Source organism: Uloborus diversus, chromosome 1, assembly GCF_026930045.1.
Source record: "Uloborus diversus isolate 005 chromosome 1, Udiv.v.3.1, whole genome shotgun sequence".
Lineage (NCBI taxonomy): Eukaryota > Metazoa > Arthropoda > Arachnida > Araneae > Uloboridae > Uloborus > Uloborus diversus.
Window position 1 is genome coordinate 7,738,054 of NC_072731.1, and position 18,869 is coordinate 7,756,922.

The 18,869-nt window shown below is 31.4% G+C and overlaps 1 protein-coding gene across 2 annotated transcripts in view; it reads left to right on the plus strand.

Annotated features, from left to right (window-relative positions):
* LOC129227885 (FK506-binding protein 5-like) overlaps positions 1-18,869 on the plus strand; it is a 108,259-nt gene that overhangs the window by 75,469 nt on the left and 13,921 nt on the right. The window contains exons 3-10 of one of the 2 annotated variants that reach the window (XM_054862507.1): positions 965-1,150; positions 3,376-3,488; positions 9,305-9,494; positions 10,170-10,334; positions 11,047-11,289; positions 13,987-14,199; positions 15,975-16,264; positions 17,099-17,280. In XM_054862507.1, coding sequence (XP_054718482.1) covers positions 965-1,150; positions 3,376-3,488; positions 9,305-9,494; positions 10,170-10,334; positions 11,047-11,289; positions 13,987-14,199; positions 15,975-16,264; positions 17,099-17,280 — 1,582 coding nt within the window. The remainder of the gene's footprint in view (positions 1-964; positions 1,151-3,375; positions 3,489-9,304; positions 9,495-10,169; positions 10,335-11,046; positions 11,290-13,986; positions 14,200-15,974; positions 16,265-17,098; positions 17,281-18,869) is intronic. The other variant, XM_054862514.1, reaches the window with a different exon arrangement.

Below are 18,869 nucleotides of genomic sequence, written 5' to 3' on the forward strand. Positions count from 1 at the left end.
GTAGGCCAGACTAATTAGTAGAATCGCCATTAAACAGTACAATCTGTTGAAAGTGCTGTAGATTTACAACCACTCACCTTTTCAGTTGTTGCATCTATATGCTACATGCCAGGACATGAGTGTAAACCACCTAAGTAAAGTACTAGATAGCAAAAAATGGCTTTTTTGATGTTAAAAGCCCCATGGCTATACATTTTATTTATGGCTCTTGATTTTTAGTGGGTTAAACAACAAATTAAAGTCATATTTTGGTGTAATTTTCTATATGGTTTAATTTTTGAGGGCCCCTAGGCCAGTCCTCATGAGCCTAGTGGTAATTATCGGACGCTGGCTTTAAAAACTATTGCACTTAAGTTGACTATAAGACTTACTGCTGAAGCAAAATGGCTCAGTGGTTAAACTTGCCACATCAAATGCAAAAATCGACAAACGCTTGTTGAAAGTTAGGAATTTTTTTAAAATTTAGAACTGTTAGTTTAAACGTATATACAGTGCACTTAAATAACATATATCAAAACCAGAGCATAAGTCCCATCAAAAGGGGTGACTTTCATCACATCAAAGCATCAAAATCCTACCTACCGTAATTCAGTGGCGACTGAACGCTTGGTTTGAGTTCATGCTAGGGAGCGTTGAAGGGCTGTTGACATTCTAAATCAAATAATTTTCCACACTGGTCACCAGAATCATGATTCTTGTCCTCAACATCTTTTTAAAGAACTTCTTTCTATGCTCTGAAGAAGGGAGCTTTTTTTTTTTTTCAACTAGGGAAAAACAATTTTAGTGTTCATCAACAAGTAGTTTCACAGAAAATAAGACCTAAAGTTTCATCTTCTATTTTAAGAGGAAATTTTTAAATAAAAGCATATTCTATTTGAATGCCTATTTGTTCAAATTTATTTTTCATATTTTATTGTTTAAAACTAAGTCATGAAAAGACGTAATGTGTTTAACTTTGTTCTAGATATGTACTGGTTTGCACATGGTGGTTTAGAGTCCAGTGCAGACAGAGGTGCAGCGCAAAAATGTTCTGCTCATGGGGAAACAGAAGAAGAAAGTGATTCCAATCCACCATCACTGAAGTCTTTACCAGAGCGCAGGACTGTTTTAGAAGAACATAGGGCTGCACAAATAGTTAAAGATTCTACAGGTATACTGTTGGTTCATGTTTTTGTTTGAGATATATTAGTGCTGAAAAAGTCATATTCTGGTGTAATTTTCTATATGGTTTAATTTTCAAATGTTTACTTGAAAAAAAAAAAAAAAAAAAAAAATTGAACATCCAAAAAAAAAAAAAAAGAAAGAAAGAAAGAAAAACTGGGTGCGCATTTTATTTGGTGCCCCCCTCCCCCCCAAGCAAAGAATATTTTCATCCTTACATATTACCACAAATATATTATGTTATCCTTACATATTACAGTAAAAACTTTCTACCCATTTCCTACTAACTTCCTTCTTACCTGATTCTGATGAGGATATTATAATTGGTATTTAAAGGAGTACTGTCCTTTTTCTGATGAGGATTTTAAACCACTGTTGTCCTTATTTGTGATGTCAAACAAGTTTTATTATTATTAGAGGCACTTGGGAACATTATGCTTCCAGCCCCAATGTGAAGTGGATTCAAATTTTCATTTTCATTAGAAGACAAAGCTGTGAAGTAAAATACATTTTCAGTTTTGAAAGTAATTTCAGTGCAGAATAACATCACATTAAAATTTATGGTAAAGATTTTTTTTTAATAACGATCATTTATAAGTGGTTTTCATTGAAATGTTTTTATATTTAAGCTTACAATTTATCTTAAAAATTGGCAGGTACTAATATCCAATGGGAGGAGGGGGGACTTGAGTTCCTCTCTGTCCCCTTTATGGACGCCCATGATTAAAACATAAGAAACTATAATATTATCAAAAATGAAATGTGATAAATATACCTTAATATAAGATGTACAATTTTGCCTAGCTACAATAAGACATACATACCAACTATCTATTACACAAGTTTTAGATTATAGTAATTAATAACTATTAGTAATTAATAACTCAACTGTAGTGTTAAGCCTGGAATGGCTTTGGGATTTGGGAAGCAGATAAAACCTTAAAAGTGACTGTAAGAGGGCCATTGACAATGACGAAAAAAAAAAACTATTTCGGTGGAATCTTTTCTTTTAGTATTATTTGTGAAAAAATCATTTATATTGTGTACAGCTGTGGTTGGAAGTAGAGCACCACAAGTAGCTACACTACTGTAGAAGCTACATTTTTAGTAGTTTATAGTGTAGTGCACTACCTTTTAAAAAAAGTTGAGTAGCAAGTAGTTTGATACAAAAAATACTAGTTTGTAGCGATTTCTAGAAACTACTTTTGAATTAAATTGCAAAAGAAAAAACATTTTATCAGTAGCATCAGAAAGGAGATGGTGTTCACATCCAGACCCCTAGCTTGAAGTTCAAAATTAATTAATTAGATCCTACAAAATATAAGTTCCTATAAAATCAATTCCAATGTGTTAAAAATTTTCTCCTCTGTTTAAAAGATATTTTTCTCATTTAATCAATTTTATGAAAATGAATGCCAATGTAAAATTTAAATCAAATTATGATGCTTCTATTTATATTTTTCAAATAGCCAAATTGTAAAAATTTGAATTTTTCAGCATTTTAATCCTTTCTTCTGGCAAATATTGGTAAAAATGTTTTAAAAAAAGAAGAGAAGGACAAAAATGATCATTCTCAGTTACATTCCATGTTCAAATGAGCTAATTTATTAATCTGAGCAACTTTTCAAATTTTTCCGTTCCTTAAAAACAGTATGTGTATATGCTTTTTATTTATTTATTTTTTAAAATGTAAAGAAGTAGCGACTACATTTCAAAAATAGTTGGTAGTCACTACATTAAAAAAAAATGCAGTTGTAGTTAACTACGTTTGTAATAAAGTAGTTGTAGTTCGCTATCAAAAATGTAGTTTTTCCAACCACTGGTGTACAGCATGTTTAGCTATCACAAATCTCATCTGAAATCCCTTTGGGTAAAGTGAAAAAGAATCTTTATGAAAAATATAATTTTGGGAAGGGGCGGCAAAGTAGGCCCAGTTTGCGTCTAAGCCTGCAACTGATTTTACGCAGACAGAGTGCATTGCGATGACTCCCAAACCTGTATATTTGCCATTATGTATCATATTCATATTTGGAACCTAATCGATTCCATAAATTAACATAAGAAGATTGACAATATGTTTTAAAACCGAGGACCTTTGGGGAAGAAGGAGGAATTAAAACCCCATGGGTTCAAGTCCCTGGAACTAAATAATATTTCTATTCAATTTGATTTGCAGTTTTCTGAAAAAGAAGTTTTTTCATTCATTTGCTTTAGACGGGCCCAGCAATTCCTCTTTTCCGTTATTGGAGAGGGATGACAGGTTGCGTGCCTCTGACAAAAGAATAGCTGTAGAAGAAAGAAGAAAACAGCTTTTGGAAGCTGAGCAGGTTAGTTACATTCTTTTATCAAAATATTAGCTGCATTGCCCGGCCCTTGCTCGGACTACCTTGAAAATAAAAATTGAGTCAAGTGACGTATATTCAACAATCAGACGAAAAAAATAAATAAATAAAAAAAATTAATTTGAATTTTGACATCTTGAATTCAAATTATATTTTTCGCAATCACGAGTGTGTATGTAAGCGTGTGTGTTTGTGTGTAGTGTGTATGTGTGTGTAGGCATGTGTGTTTGTGTGTGTGCTGGCATAAGTGTGTGGGTAGTTTTGTATATGAATGTGTGTGTGGGGGGGGGAGGGTATGTGTATGTGTGTGTAGGCATATGTGTCTGTGTGCAGGCATGAATATGTGGGTAGCTGTGTATGTGTGTGTATGTGTTTGTGTGTGTGTGCATGCGTGTGTGTGTAGTTGTGTATGTATGCGCGTGTGTGTAGGACATGGATGCAACCTGGATAACGGCTTTCGCTATAGGAGCAGCATCGTGAGGACCCGGTCGACGGTGATGGTGCGGAGGGTGGCGGTGGGAAAATAAGATCAAAGGACATCAAAACAGTCAAGTGAGAACAATAAGCAATCGTGATTGCTCAAAAACATCATGATTTCCCTTCCAAACAATGACGACAGATATTAAAATACTTTTAAGAAATTAAATCCAGAGAAATGGATTTAAAATGCGTAACCATGGCAACACAAAATAAAATAAGTTTAAGGAATTAAAATGCGAAAGAAAATGGTTCACAATTTGAATGGAATTGAGATTTCTTAAACTTGATTTAAAAAGGCTTGTAGCTTTTTTTCCTTTTGAGATAAAAGCTTATTTTTCCGACCATTGGTCGACTTAGATCTGGAGTAAAAAAGGTTACTTTTTCGAATGGTGTCAAAAAGAAAGCTGTGGGACAATTCCTTCACTTTTTTTTTATTTATTTAATGAGGAAAGTAGAACCTAAATTTCAGCTTAGCCTAAAAAAATTCGAGCTAAAACGCAAATAACTCCCGCCATAATAAAGTTAGAGCATTGAAGCAAATTACGTAGAACGCGGAAAATTCTACCCTTTCTAATGGTATCTAATATTAATATGTGCAAGTAATTTTTCACCCCCATATTTGAGAATTTATGGGTATATTGGACGTAAATTGGAATAAAAAAAGAACTATTCATGGAATTTCATTTAAACTGGTCTGTAAACCTTTTCAGAACTTAAAGGAACAAACTGTGAAAATTTCAGCTCGATCGGACGGGTAGTGCTTGAGTTTTGCGAGTTCAAACACACAGACGCTTTTTGGGTACTTCATTTTATACTATTGTAGAGATATGAAAAATCAATGAGTTTTCTGGTAATATAACAATGCAGATGAGTAATGATTTGCATGCAATTATTCAAAAAAAAGTTATAATTTGCAATTAAAAGAAGTGGTGAAAGTTTTGATATCTGTGTGGAAAAGAAGTGCTTCAACCAGAATTAATTGTAACTGTTAAAATCCAAGACAGATGTGTAATCACTCGAAATATATCTTCTTTTCAGTCATTAATTGTAATTATTTAATGTGCTCTAAGATTTTTGAAATATTCTTAATGTCTTTGTCAAGTTTATCTTTTTTTTTCTTGTACTGATTTCAGTATTTTTTTTTCTTTTTTTTTCATTTTTCATGTTACAATTGTATGATTTCAGTTTACAAAGTGCTTAAAAAAAAAAAAAAAAAAATCTCAAATATTTAATATTTAAACCTGAAGCAAATTTTTTTATTCGAGTTTGAAAAATGCATTCAGAAAAAGGTATGGTAGCATATTAGGATAGGAAGTGATCTCAGTTGCTTCTGAGATATTGCACTTTAATCAAAATATTGTGGTAAAATTTATCTCCTATGCGAAAGGGCATCATCATATTGTCCCGAGTAATGAATTTCCTTCATGTAATTTCTTGATAACGAGACAAACTGATGGATTTCTGTTATTTTCTGTTTGAAGTACTGAATACATCACAGCAAGCGTGGTATAAAAGGACAAGCACAACACAAATGATGAATTCCAGTGGTAACGGAAGTCTGAGAGCAAAAATACATATTTTTCCCAAAACTGATGCATAGACTTTTATACAAATCACATTAAGTTGCTAAAAAAGCCAAAACCAAGAATTTTTTGTTAGTAACTTTTTTTTTAATTAAAATTTAAAAAAGGCTAACGGAAGGACATTTTTGCCACATGATTTTCACACTATCATTCTCTCCACATACTTAGGGCACATACAAGAGTATTCAATCATTACAATTTCACCTTTAGTTAAAAAAAAATATTTTAAGCATATGATTTATGTATTTGTTAAGGGTAACGGAAGGACAAGAAATCCAAAACAATTAAACTTGGTAAATTTCAACTTACAAGCATTTATTCAGCTAATACAGCAGTCTGAAACAATGATATCTAATGCCTGATCCAAAAGTTGCAATTCTGAGTTCTTTAAATACTCAATAATTTTATCATAATCCATAGAACATTTATCTTCTTTCTAAGCAAATAGGAAGATCATTCCCACATTATTACGCATTTTCAAACAAGATAACTTTCATCATCTGTATGAAGTACCTGTGCAACATCACTCATTGTTAATTTCTTTCCCTTCCATTCAACTAGCAAAACTTGTCCAAACGTTAATGAATCCTTTGGCATTTTCTTATGATTTGGTGTTTTTGATTCAGCTGTATCTTCATTTTCAACATTATTTATTGACTTTGAAAATCAGTCTGTTGATTTTGAAGTGAAATCTCCTTCAATTTGTTGAAGTACTTACTATATTCGATAACATAACTTGTTACAGGATTCAAATAGCACATATTTTGTGTGTCAGGATGAGAATGGATATTTTTGGATTCCTTTTTCTCCATGAAAAAGGAATCCAAAAAGGAATCCTCTTTGGAAAGTTGATTTATGAATTTTCTGATATCTTCGCAGTACGTTTAACGGTTAAATCAATGTTCTCAACAGTCCTTTCCTTTGACTTGTGGCAACAAATCTGAAATCAGTTTCAATATTGTATTATTCCAATATAAATTTCAAGTTAAAAAAAAATGTTTCTGCTTGAATTTGCTTGTCATATCACAAACATGTCATACCAAAATGATTTTCACATACTTAGTGGTTTTTAAGTGTAGTTTTCATGATTTTTATCACATACACTAGAAGAGAAATAAAATCACGAAACAGTTTTTAATAAAATTAAATAAAAGTTAATTTTTTAAATAAAAGCACACATAATTTTGATACAAATATTACTTATATATGTTTTAAATGTGACTACTAACTTTATATAATAGTTTGTTTTGTACTAGCATTCTAAAATTTTAGCGTGCACCAGCTTATACTTAAATGTCCTTCCGTTAACCATATTTATTTGTCCTTCCGTTACCATTAAAAATCATTAAAAATGGAATCTTTATTAAAATTATAACTATGCCTCCTTGACAAGGGACATAATTTTGCTGTGCAAAAAAAAAAAAAAAAAAAAAAAAAAAAAAAAAACATTAGTTTCTATACCCAATAGGTTCTTGGTGAACTAAGATGTAGTATTTTGGTAACAGAAGGACATCAAATTGTCACCTTAGTAATAGACCTGTTTCATGCTTGAAAAAAAAAAGAATTTTAAATTACTTACCAAAAAGTTTAACTAGACATTCAAAGGATAAAAATTAACCTAAATGTTATATGCTAATAACAAGTTTATTGAAGTTACAGTATGTAACAAAAAAGAGATTTTTTGCTCTAGAAACACAAAGAGAAAACTTGATTTTGCACTTGATTTTCTAACGAATTTTAACTTATTTTTCTCGAACAGTTTCATCAAACTGTTTGGGAAAAATAAGTTAAGATTCAAGAAATCCATTCATTTCTAAAGAGAATGATATATGGCAAGTGACAGAAAATTAATTTATTAAAATTCAAGTGTCATGTGTCTCATTTTTCCTGGAATTCACCAAATACTCTTAAGCCACTTTTCTATTAAAATAACAATGAAAGGAAGAAACCTATGTAGGTGTAACCTCATCTGCCATTTCACATATGTAAAAGATTGTAAGTGGACTATTTAAAGTTTTGAGAAAAACACATCCAAAGTTCAGATCCTACTTAAGACTTTCATTGAAATTTTCTTCTAAATCCTGCTGTATAACAGCACCTAGCAAGGGTACTAGCTCTATCTCTTGCCCCGAAACGAAGGAGAGATGCTCCTACCATTTGTACAGGTTATCTCGAAATTTTTAACTTTAGCAGTTACATCCCTTTGCTTCTTACTGCCTCATATTTTCTTGCAATTCGGGACCTGAAGCTGCAGTCAATGAAAATATGTTGTTTTAGCCTTTACAACAATGGTTTGCGTATTTATTTCTACTTGTTACTATACAGAATGAGAAAGAAAAGAAGTGTGTGTGCTATGTTTAAATTAACCGTGCTGGCAGTTAATTGCTGGGCAGTTCCATGGCAACAGACCTATTGTTGCACAAAACACTCTGATTATCTTAGATCCATGTTTCATTGCATGGACTTTATGAAGTACATCAGGTGTACTTTTTCATGCAAATAAATTTTGAAAACATCTTAAGATGATATTTAAAATATATGACCCATTAAAAGACGTATCGCATGAGATACATTTGTTACTGAGGAAAGCAATATTATTTAAATATTGTTTCCGTAAACTTTCCAAATTTTATTGCATTGTTTAGAAATAGAGTCTTGTGTTTTTCATAAAGTTCTTGCATGCAAACACAAATTTAACATATTTAGAATCTTTTGATGTTTTGAGTAGTGATTGCTAGGTCTGTTACTGTGGAACTGCCCTGCTACGAATATTGGCTGAAAAGTAGTGTGAAATGTGGGACAGACAATGCATTTTCAAGCAAAAACTGAAACAAACTAGCGTTGAAGCAATATATCTTTGTCTTATTACGGCTGGTTTTTCTGTGTATTTTTCCTTTAAAAAGACTTGCTGCATCATGAAATAGAGCAAATGATTGTGTTTTAAATGGACTTTTTGAAATGACTGAGAAATTTTAAACTTTGAGCAATTTTTGAAGAAAACTTACTTTTAAAAATTGAAAGCTACGTTTCCTGCATAATGGATTTTATTTATTATTTTTTTTTACATTTCAGAAATCTCTGAAACATTTTCCTGGACATGATTAAACAGTCATTTCATACAAAAATTTGCAAAATACTTTTTTCATTATTTTTTTTCTTTGTATTTTACTTGTGTTAAAAAATTTCTTTCGTACTTGATTTTGAACATACAAATGAAAGGAATAAAAAACTTTGATTTTGAAATTTCATGTTTCTATTATTTTTTATTCATGTTTCTGCAACTTTATTAAGTGTTTTCTGAATGATTTTTTAAAAAAATGTGTTTTTAACTTGATTTTTACTTTCTATTTTTTTGATGAGAATAGGGAGGACATCCTTAACCCATATCTGCTATAAGTCACAAAATCCTACCTACAAGTTTTTTGTTTAGAAATTTCATTTTTCTATTACATAATCACAGTTAAAGGGAAAAAAATATTTTTATCTACATTTTACAAAATTTGAGATTTCCAAAACTAGATTCTTCATTCCTTCACAATAATCTCGTAGAAAAAACCTTTCCCTTCATTTAAAAACCTTAAGTATAAAACTTAAAGCAGACCCTTCATAACAGTCCTGGTCATAAAAAAAGAACCTGCAAAATTTATGACATTTAATGAAGATAAAATTTTGTTTATTCATTTATGTAATGAAAATTCAATGACAAAAATAGAGAATTGAATCTTTCTTTGTTTTTAGGAGAAAAATGATGCAGTTTTAAGGAAACATTTAGAAAGGGAAGCTGCATTAGAAGCTCGACGAAATGCGCAAAGGAGTAACATATCATTTGCTTTTGGAAGTTCTGTTCCCAGAAATGTGGACAGTTTACAAGGCGGAGATTCAGACAAAGTCAGTCGGCATTCGGCTTCAAGTGGTTTGACCCAGAAAGGTGTGGTATTGCTCTTGACTATCAGTAAAGTGTTTGTATCGCTGTTAGTTAAGGGAAAAGGATTCTTTGTTCACCTATTTGTAAAAATTTCTCTTTTTTTTTTCTAAATGGAATTTTATTTGTGTTACTTAAATATTTTGATTACAGCACTTTTTCCTTTTTTTTTTTTTTACAAAACAAAAAACTCCTTTATATTATTACAACCAGATCGAAAAATACTATATTTGCTAAGTTTAATAGTTGCAGCCAAATGTAAGTGCCATGTAGCTTTGTGCAACTCTTCCGTCTCAAATTAGTTTCTACATTTAAATACTTTTGTACTGATTATTGACAGTAATGGTTTTATGATTTTGATTGAGCATTTTTGATTTATAATATATTATCCTGAAATCCATGAAAATGTTGAAATAAAATCATGAAATCAGCATTTCCAATATTTAGTTTATTCAAGTGTAACACCTAATTTGGGACACAATTTTCAACCTAAATGCAGCATCTAACTTTTGACAGAAAGATTATTTCTTTTTTTTATTATTGAAAATGTAAGTGAAAATAATTTTAACCAACTTCAATTGATAGTTAATGGTTAGAGCATCTAAAGAAAGAGAAAGCAATAAAAAAATAATAATTTTTCTATTTTTATACTAATAGTACAGTCTAATGAATATCTTACAGAAGAAAACCACGAATTATCCCAAGAGCGACGTTCTGTCTCTCCCTTTAAACATTTACCGATCGATGACTCTAGTCCTCGATCAAACTCTCCACTATCCAATGCTCATTCCGAGAGAAAGACCGTCTCCCCACCTTGCTGGCTAATGGGCTCTGGTGCTCTGATTGGTGAGTAGGGTTCTGGAGACTTTGCATGTTGGCATGCTTCTGGGTGATGGAAACTGTGGCCTTCTACTAACACACTACTCTGGTCTATGGATTCTTAATTCTCTGTGATCTGTAATGACTGTCCTATCTATCAATCTCCTGATTATATATTTAGAATGTGTGGGAGATAGATCTCAATAACTCAGTTTAAAATGTGCTAGTTTTTGTTCTAACAGTAAAAAGTGTTTTTTTCTTAATGCCTGTACGTTTGACTTCAGTTGCAAAAGCAAACAAACTGTTTGTGTATATAATTAGATATGATAACGTTGAGACTTTTATTTGTTTCATGGAATTGAATATGCTTGAATTCAGAGCCTTCTTTGTAACTCTTTGCAAACAATTGAAATTGCAAAATAAAATTTAGAATTGTGTTATTCTTCATATGTTTTTTTCCATGGGAGGGTACAGTGCAATATCTGCCAAAATGAGTTTCTGAGATATTTGAAGGAATGCTTTCCATACTAACGATGAGGAAATGTTGGAATTTGACGTTCTTTTCGTGCTTTATTTTCAGCAGAAACCAAATAAGCCAATAGAGTAAGTACAATGAATGACAAAAATGAAAAAAATAAGAAAAAATGGCAGATACTGCGCTTTACCTTCCTTTTCCATGGAAAATGCTCTTTTGTTATCATTCGCATTCAGAGTGTCTATAACCTATTTCTTCTTTCAGGGGATGATGTAATGTCTCGAAGCATGTCTTCCGCTATGGCACCAAGAGGAAGACGAAAAAATGACTTGATGCCCACTGTTCCATATGATCGTACAGATCGCACTGCTCCTATTTCAAAAAGTTCCCCATCTTCTTCGTCTAGGAAAAGGTCAGTCAGTATGACCCGTTTGGATCAACTGGCTCAACCGCGGAAACATTATCTCGAGGCTACAAAAGCTAACAGCACTGCAAATGGAGGCACTAGTAAGTTCATTTGTCCCTTGTAGAAACCCTTGTAGAATGCAATCTAAATGATAAATGTACATTTATTTTCTTTTTTAACTTTTTGCAAAATTAAAATATGAATTGGGACTGAATTACCAGTTTTAAGATAAAATAAATCACTTGAATTTTTTCCCAAGGGAAAATTTAAGAGTCATAAGCAGAAAAAGTTTCATCACACATTCTGACATTACAATCACATTTGCCATATTTCGTTCCTATCCAACATTTTCTTGGTGCATGTTTTTTCTTTCATATTTTTGCTGAGAAGTGTGATTAAAGCACAACACTCTCTTCACACAAATATTGACGAGAAAATTGTTCCAAAAATCTTTTTCCTTCCGCGGTCGTACAATTTTAAAAAAAATCTTGAAAACTGCATGAAATTAAAAGTTTATTTTCAAGTGCTTAAAAGCCTTGAAAAACATTAAAATATATTCCTAAATTTTATGATTCATTTTTTAAAAGGTGCTGGTACATTAAATAAACTTGGAAATTATTATTATTATTATTTTTTTTTTTTTTGCCAATGTTTTTCCTGGAGCTTCTCCAATTTTATTTGCATACATCAAATATCAGTTAGCTCAGGAATTTTTTTCCCTTTATGAAAAAAACCCTCAAATTTAATGCATGAAGCTATTTCTTATTTATGCTGAATTTTCGCATTTAATAACTCATTTAACTAAAAAAAAGAAAAGAAATTGGAAATTTGCGAACTCTTGCTTTGCCGAAACACATGTCAATATTTCTTTTGCTTCGTTGAAAATAGCATGCAATGTTGTATTTTCAATCCATTTGTTTCTTCAAAATGTTTCTATTATTTAAAAAGTTGTGAGCTATTTAAGCATATGCTAGGTTTAATCTGCTTATTTTATTTTTTATTTTTACAGTTTATTTATTTTTTTAAAAATTGATTCAAGTTATTACATAATTAACCACAGAAATCAATGCCATTATTTGCCGCATCTGCAGCTTCAAATACAGACACTCTTAAATCGCACATGGTTGAAAATGATCAAACTTTTGTGGATTTTAAAGACTTATAAATCATGCCTTGTATAAAGCGAACGATACTTCATCATACATTTAATAATTTTACCATCACAGCAAAGTTTTGAAATTACTTCAGAAAATTTTAAATTTACTATTTTTGCATACATTAGTCTTAATTTTTTCAATATTGCACTTTTATTTTATTATTATTATTATTCTTTCTTTCTTTCTTTCTTTTTTTTTTTGGTCAATAGTAGTCAATCTGATTTTTATTGCCCACTATTAAAGATTGATTTTGAAGCTTTAAAGTGTTGTGCATAAGGTTTTGTCTAATACTGAAACTTTTATATGAACTAGATCTGAATCAGCACTCATTTTTAAAAAAGCTCATGCTTCAAAACAGTGCTAACTAGTCCTTGAATGCTCATTGAAGAAAATTTCGATTTTTGTGCATGAACCATGGACAATATTTGTTTTAGAATATAATATTTTACTTTGCTAATTTACAATCTTTATAGAAATAAACTTTTTTTAAAAAATCCATGTCTCATCTCTAGAGTCAATTTACAGTCCAATGTCGGAAATATTATTTTCTCCCTGAGCCTGGCAGTATCAAATATATATATATATATATATATATATATATATATATATATATATATATATATATATATATATATATATATATATATATATATATATAATATGCAAGCCAAATATCAAATGCTAAACAAATTATATAAAAAATAATGATGATAAAAAGGAAAATTACAAACAGCTATTTAGTATTCAATAAGTTACCCCCCCCCCCTTTCAGGAAGGGCTAAGGCAGAAATACATGAAATACACCACCAGCTCAGTCAATTCCAGCCGAGGACAGCAGTTTTGTGAACAAAACTGCTGTCCTCGTCCCTGCTCGACTGGAGTTGACTGAGCTGGCGGTGTATTTCATGCTATTTTTAAGCTATTTAATAGGAAAAGACAAAGTATGAATCCAGAGCTCATCAACTATGGAGGATTCAATAAATTTGGTCAAAAGACCAAAAAATTTAACTATGAACTAAAAGAGAATGTTTAAGCTCTAGTACATGCAATATAGAGTAACATTGGGCAAATGCACCACATGTTAAACAATAAACAAGAGCTCAAACCTAAAATTAAAAGCAGGGGCTTTCGCCTCAACTAATTAGTTCCAATAATTAGTCATCTACGAGACAGTACCTGCCAATAACAAAATTATCTTACCTTGAGATCCATTTATAATAAACCCAATCCAATGTTCAACTTGACAGAATTCATTCCAGTTATCAACGTAAAAGTAAAATCAAACCCATATCCAAAAGGATCAAACCAGAAACTTACCAGTCGTCCGTTTCCCACATGTAAAATTCTTCCACCTCATGACCTACACAAAAGATGACATGGTTGTGTCAAGCGTAACAAACCATTTGAATGGATTGCAGATGTGGATGTTCCTTTTGCACGTGGGAAACGGGCAACTGGTGTGGTTTTTGGATTGATCTCTTTGGATATGGACTTGTTTTATTAAAAAAAAAGAATGATTCAACTGTTGGGTCACCCAGTAATCCTATTAAAAACTGCTTGATATGTTAAAGAGTATTGATCAGCGAGTGTTTTATGTTAGTTGATCAACATTATGGTCGTAATGCACTTTTCTTCAATTAGGTGCAAAAGATAGTGTTCGTTCACCCACACGGCCGCTTTCATCTGCTTCAGAACAATCCAGTGGATCCGGTCGAGGCGTCATTAGACGAGTCCGCTCTTCCCCTCGTAAACCGAGACCAGTCTCTATTGCAGGAACTGTGCCCGAATCCAGGAAATCAGACCCTGTCAAGAAAACATCCCCTAAAAAGTCTGTGGTTGGAGAAATAAAGAAAGGTGATCATTTGCTTATGAAACATTAAAAGTTTATATGTATCTGATCATGCTTGGTGTAATTTTCATGTGTGTATTCCATAATTAAATCTAGTTTGCTCGTTCAATCCATGTATCCATTTTGCTTGTGCGGACTGTTCATTATATGTGAATGTTTTTGCAAACTTGTGAGGTTTTCCCTTCATTCTCTTTTTTCAGAAGAAAATAAAATAAAATAGATTAAAGGAATGTTAAATATTTATGAAAAATTTTTGCCAAAGACAGAGTTTTTTTTACACAATTTTATAATAATAACAAATTAATTATCAAATATATAAATAAAACTTTACTTGATGTTAAAGAACTAACACAAGAAATATTTAAATGCTGAGAATAAGATACGTAATTAACTTACATCCAAATGCTTGCAACTTTGAATTGATAAAGGAGTTCCCTGAAACTGAAACATGTGTTTATTTGCCAAACAATGTTGGATATTTCCTGTTATTTCTCAGCACAAAGGTTTTTAGTTATTTTTCAAGATAAATCATTGTAATAATTATACATAATAATAAACATTGCTGAAAAATCATCAAAAAAGTGAAAATTAATCTCAAAATTCACTCAACAAATGCTGTACAGATATTATTTTTCTTAGTATGGTGTTTTCCTTTTTTGAGTGAGGAATTTTTTTTTAATGTGGCTGAGAAAAAATTTCTGAGGACCTGTAAAAAATTTCTGCGGATCGGTACCAGACAGTTGAAAATTGCTGCTCTAGTACATTTGGTCAGTTTCTCCGATTTCTGGAATAATGCTCAATATGTCATAAACAGATCTAGAGTATTGACAACCTTAAAAAGCTTGAGAAATGCTCTTAAATGCAAAAAAAAAAAAAAAAAAAAGAGGTCTTGAGAGGGTTTCTGAAAGCGTTTGCTATGTAGTGCTTTTTTTTTAATAATAAATCTTTACTTGTATTTGCAAATTTATTAAATTGTATTTGTAACATAAGCAATTATGAAAATAATAAAATTTATGATTAAAATCAAATGTGAATAAATACCTGGTCAAGATAAAAAGGATTGAATGAATTTTTAATTTCAATCTTAAAAAACATCAGAATTGTATTGCATTATCATATGATTTTTGATGTTTTAAAAATCAAAATAATACCTGCTGTCCAAAAGAAATCCCTTATCTTGAATATGTTCAACATCATCATATACCAATTCTGACAACAAAAGTGACACAGCTCAAAAATACAGCATTTGAGAAAATCAAGGTTTTTATGCAATAGTTATAGTAGTTCTAAATGATTTAATCTTGAATATTACAATATGCATCAAAAAATTTTGATGTGATGTTTACTGGTTAGTTTTTGTTTTATTTACAGGAATAATGCATATTTATTGATCAAAACTTTTGCTTCTATTTTATGAAGTTTTAATGATTTCAATAATCTAAAATGATAATATTATGATAATGTATTTTAACATAAGAACTCTTATGCATTATTTCAATTTAATAAAGCTTGGTTATAAAGTGTGGGTGATTGGTATAGAAAAACTTTAATACATTTTGTGCCCTCTCCTTTTCTCACCTTATAAAAAGGAAGAAGAAAATATGTCTTGCTGTGTGTTTTGTATCTAAAGTTATGATTGCTGGTTTTGATTTCAAAATTGTGTGTGTGTAGTTCTATTGTATATAATGCCCATTCACATTACCTTGCAAATACATTTTCGATGCAAATAGTTCATTTACGTGTGTTCCTTTTTGTTTAAAAACTATTTTCTTTCTTTCAGCTATTCAATCTACAGTCAAGATCACTCTATCAAAATCTAATGAGAAAGCCAAAGTCCCCGAGAAAACCAAACCGGCATCTAAACCTATTGAAAAAGTCACCAGCCCTCCTAAATCTGCTGGTGTCTCAAAACCTAGTAAACCATCAAGTAAAGCTACCACACCTGGGAAATCATCGAGCCCTAAGGCTGCGGCTGCTAAGAAGTCTGCAACTAACAAAAAGAAAGATGACATACTGGTTCCTGCACCACCTGTCGAAGTAACCAGTAACAAAAATGAAGATGTAGAAAAGGTAAATATTTTTTTTTTCGAGCTAAAAATTAAAATAGTTTTATTATTTATAATGGAATGTGAATCAAAAGTTGCAGCTTAAACTGCAATGAGTTAAATGTTTGGAAAATGCTAATTTTGTTCATAGATTAAATGGAAAAAAAAAACTTTTTCTGAGAAATGTGATATTTTTCTTTCCGTGATGTCTAGTGTAGTTCTTTTCAGTAAACAAACTTATCTTTACTAATAATAAAGCTGAAAGTCTCCCTGTCTGGATTTCGGGTTCTCTCTCTGACTGGATGTCTGGATCTCTATGATGTGCATACACATAGACTGTTTGGCCGATTTTCATGAAATTTGGCACATAATTAGTATGTAGCTTGGATGTGTGCACCTTGAAGCGATTTTTCGAAAATTCGATTTCATTCTTTTTCTATTCCATTTTTAAGGAAATTTTACTGAGCAAATTATCCTAAGGTGGACGAGTAAATCAGCAAATTATCATAATAAACAGTAATATGGGCAAGCAAACGAGCATAGCAAATCGGTGAGAAATTCATCATCCATTATTTGTAAATATACAGTTGAACCAAATGACCTTTAAATTTTCTGCTACGGGCAAAGCTGTGTGGATACAACTAGTAAAAAATAAAGTTTAAATTTGTTTTGTTTTTAGTAATATTAATTTTTTTTTGGGGGGGGGGGGGGCGGTGGGGTGGGGGGATACAAAATAAAAAAAATGATATATCTGAATAAGAGACGTGTAACAAGCAGTTTCTGAAAATACAATCTTTTGATTTATTGCCCAAAAAGCTCAAACTTGGCTCTCATGCAATTTGTATTTATTTGCTTTCAGTCTTCAAACCCTCCATCCTCACCCCCACCTGATGGTGCAACTTCAGAAAGTGAGAAGAACAATATGAAAAAGATTATCTCGGAAGAAGAAGCAAAGGCTGCCCTTGCAGAAAAAAGGCGCTTAGCTCGAGAGCAGGCTGAAAGAGAAGTTGAACTGGAGCGGCAAAAGCAAGAGGAATTGAGGTAACAGTTCATCTTTGTGCCAAGCAAATTTTCAGTAGTCAAAACGATAGAAGTTATTTATTATTCCTTTTTTATCTCAAAAGCAGGCATCTTTCATGAATTTTTACTTTTTTTTACAAAAAAAGGAAGTATTGTATTCGCAAAAAAATTTTCACCCCAAAAATCAGCCTTAATTTCCATTTTGCTCACCTCCAAATGAATGTTGAGTTTTTTTTCAACCCGACCACGTGTAGATATATGTGTAGGAACGTACAGACACTCAAAATATCCGTTTTGACGATCCCCGAGTTAGTTACAACGAGTTTTCTTGTGACGTATGTATGTCGCATAACTCGAGAACGGAATGTCCTAGAAAGTTGAAATTTGGTACATAGACTCCTAGTGGGGTCTAGTTGTGCACCTTCTCTTTTGGTTGCATTCGGGTGTTTCTAAAGGGGTCTTTTGTCCCTTTTTGGGGGGAAATCATTGTTAATTTTGATGTAAACTCACGTGGTGTTATAATTTGGCACACACTTGGCGATATATCGCCACGTTTTGTCGCCAATTTGGCGATTTTTTTTTATTTTTTAAAATCTGGTTTTAATTTGGCCACTGTTGGTGATATTTAGAGAGTAAACTATTGAATCATATTTAAACTGCCAATAATGAGAAAATTACATTAATTTGGAGTAAAAGGAAGTCATGTGATGCACACATCAGCTCGTTTAAACTTGTGTTAATGTTAAGAAATAACTTTCAAATTATTTTGGATTACACAACATCTACTATTCCAAATGGAATGTTGTGAATACTTTTCCCTGTTGGCAAAAGAATTTTAAAAACAACTAAAATTAGCTTCATTAAAAAAAGGGACCTCTTTAAAATGAAACAAATTATTTCAGATTTTCGAGGATAAACTGATATTTACAATTATTTTTTTGTAATCATTTTATTTATTTTCTGTACACACTCCTATCAACAGAATAGACATTGTTTTTTCTTCAAACATTTCAATTTAAATTTATTGGTTTACACAGAACATCTAACAACATTCACCCCCAAATATGACTCCATACCTTTATTAATGGGGTTACAATTTGGGGATAGAGATAGTAGTTATTAAAAGTTTTATTCAATTTCTGCATTACTAAAGTATAAAACATCTCTAAAAAATCTTTTAAAGCATGTGTTTTAGTTCACGGAATTTTATCACAAATGCATAAAATTCAGCTTTATTTGACCTTTTGTTTTTTGATAAAAATTAAATTTTTGTCCCCTCTACTTCAAATTGCTTACTGTAACTCTGAATTGAAATGTGTTATCTTTTCGCTTCCTTAACTCCTTTGAAAGTTCCATGTGGTTCCACGCACTTTTGTATTAAACTTGTTCTAAAGCTGCCCCCCCCCCCCTCCTTATATAGTATGAATAGCTGATTCCAGTGGCGCACACAGGAATTTTCCAAGGGGAGGGTCCAAGGTCGAAAGCCTCATTCTCATATCATACCCCAATACGCCGTCAATTTCAAACATATTGACTTCATTCTATCGATTCATAAGAACGAAAAACAGTAAAAAATGAACTATTGAATAAAAAAAGTTGACATTATTTAA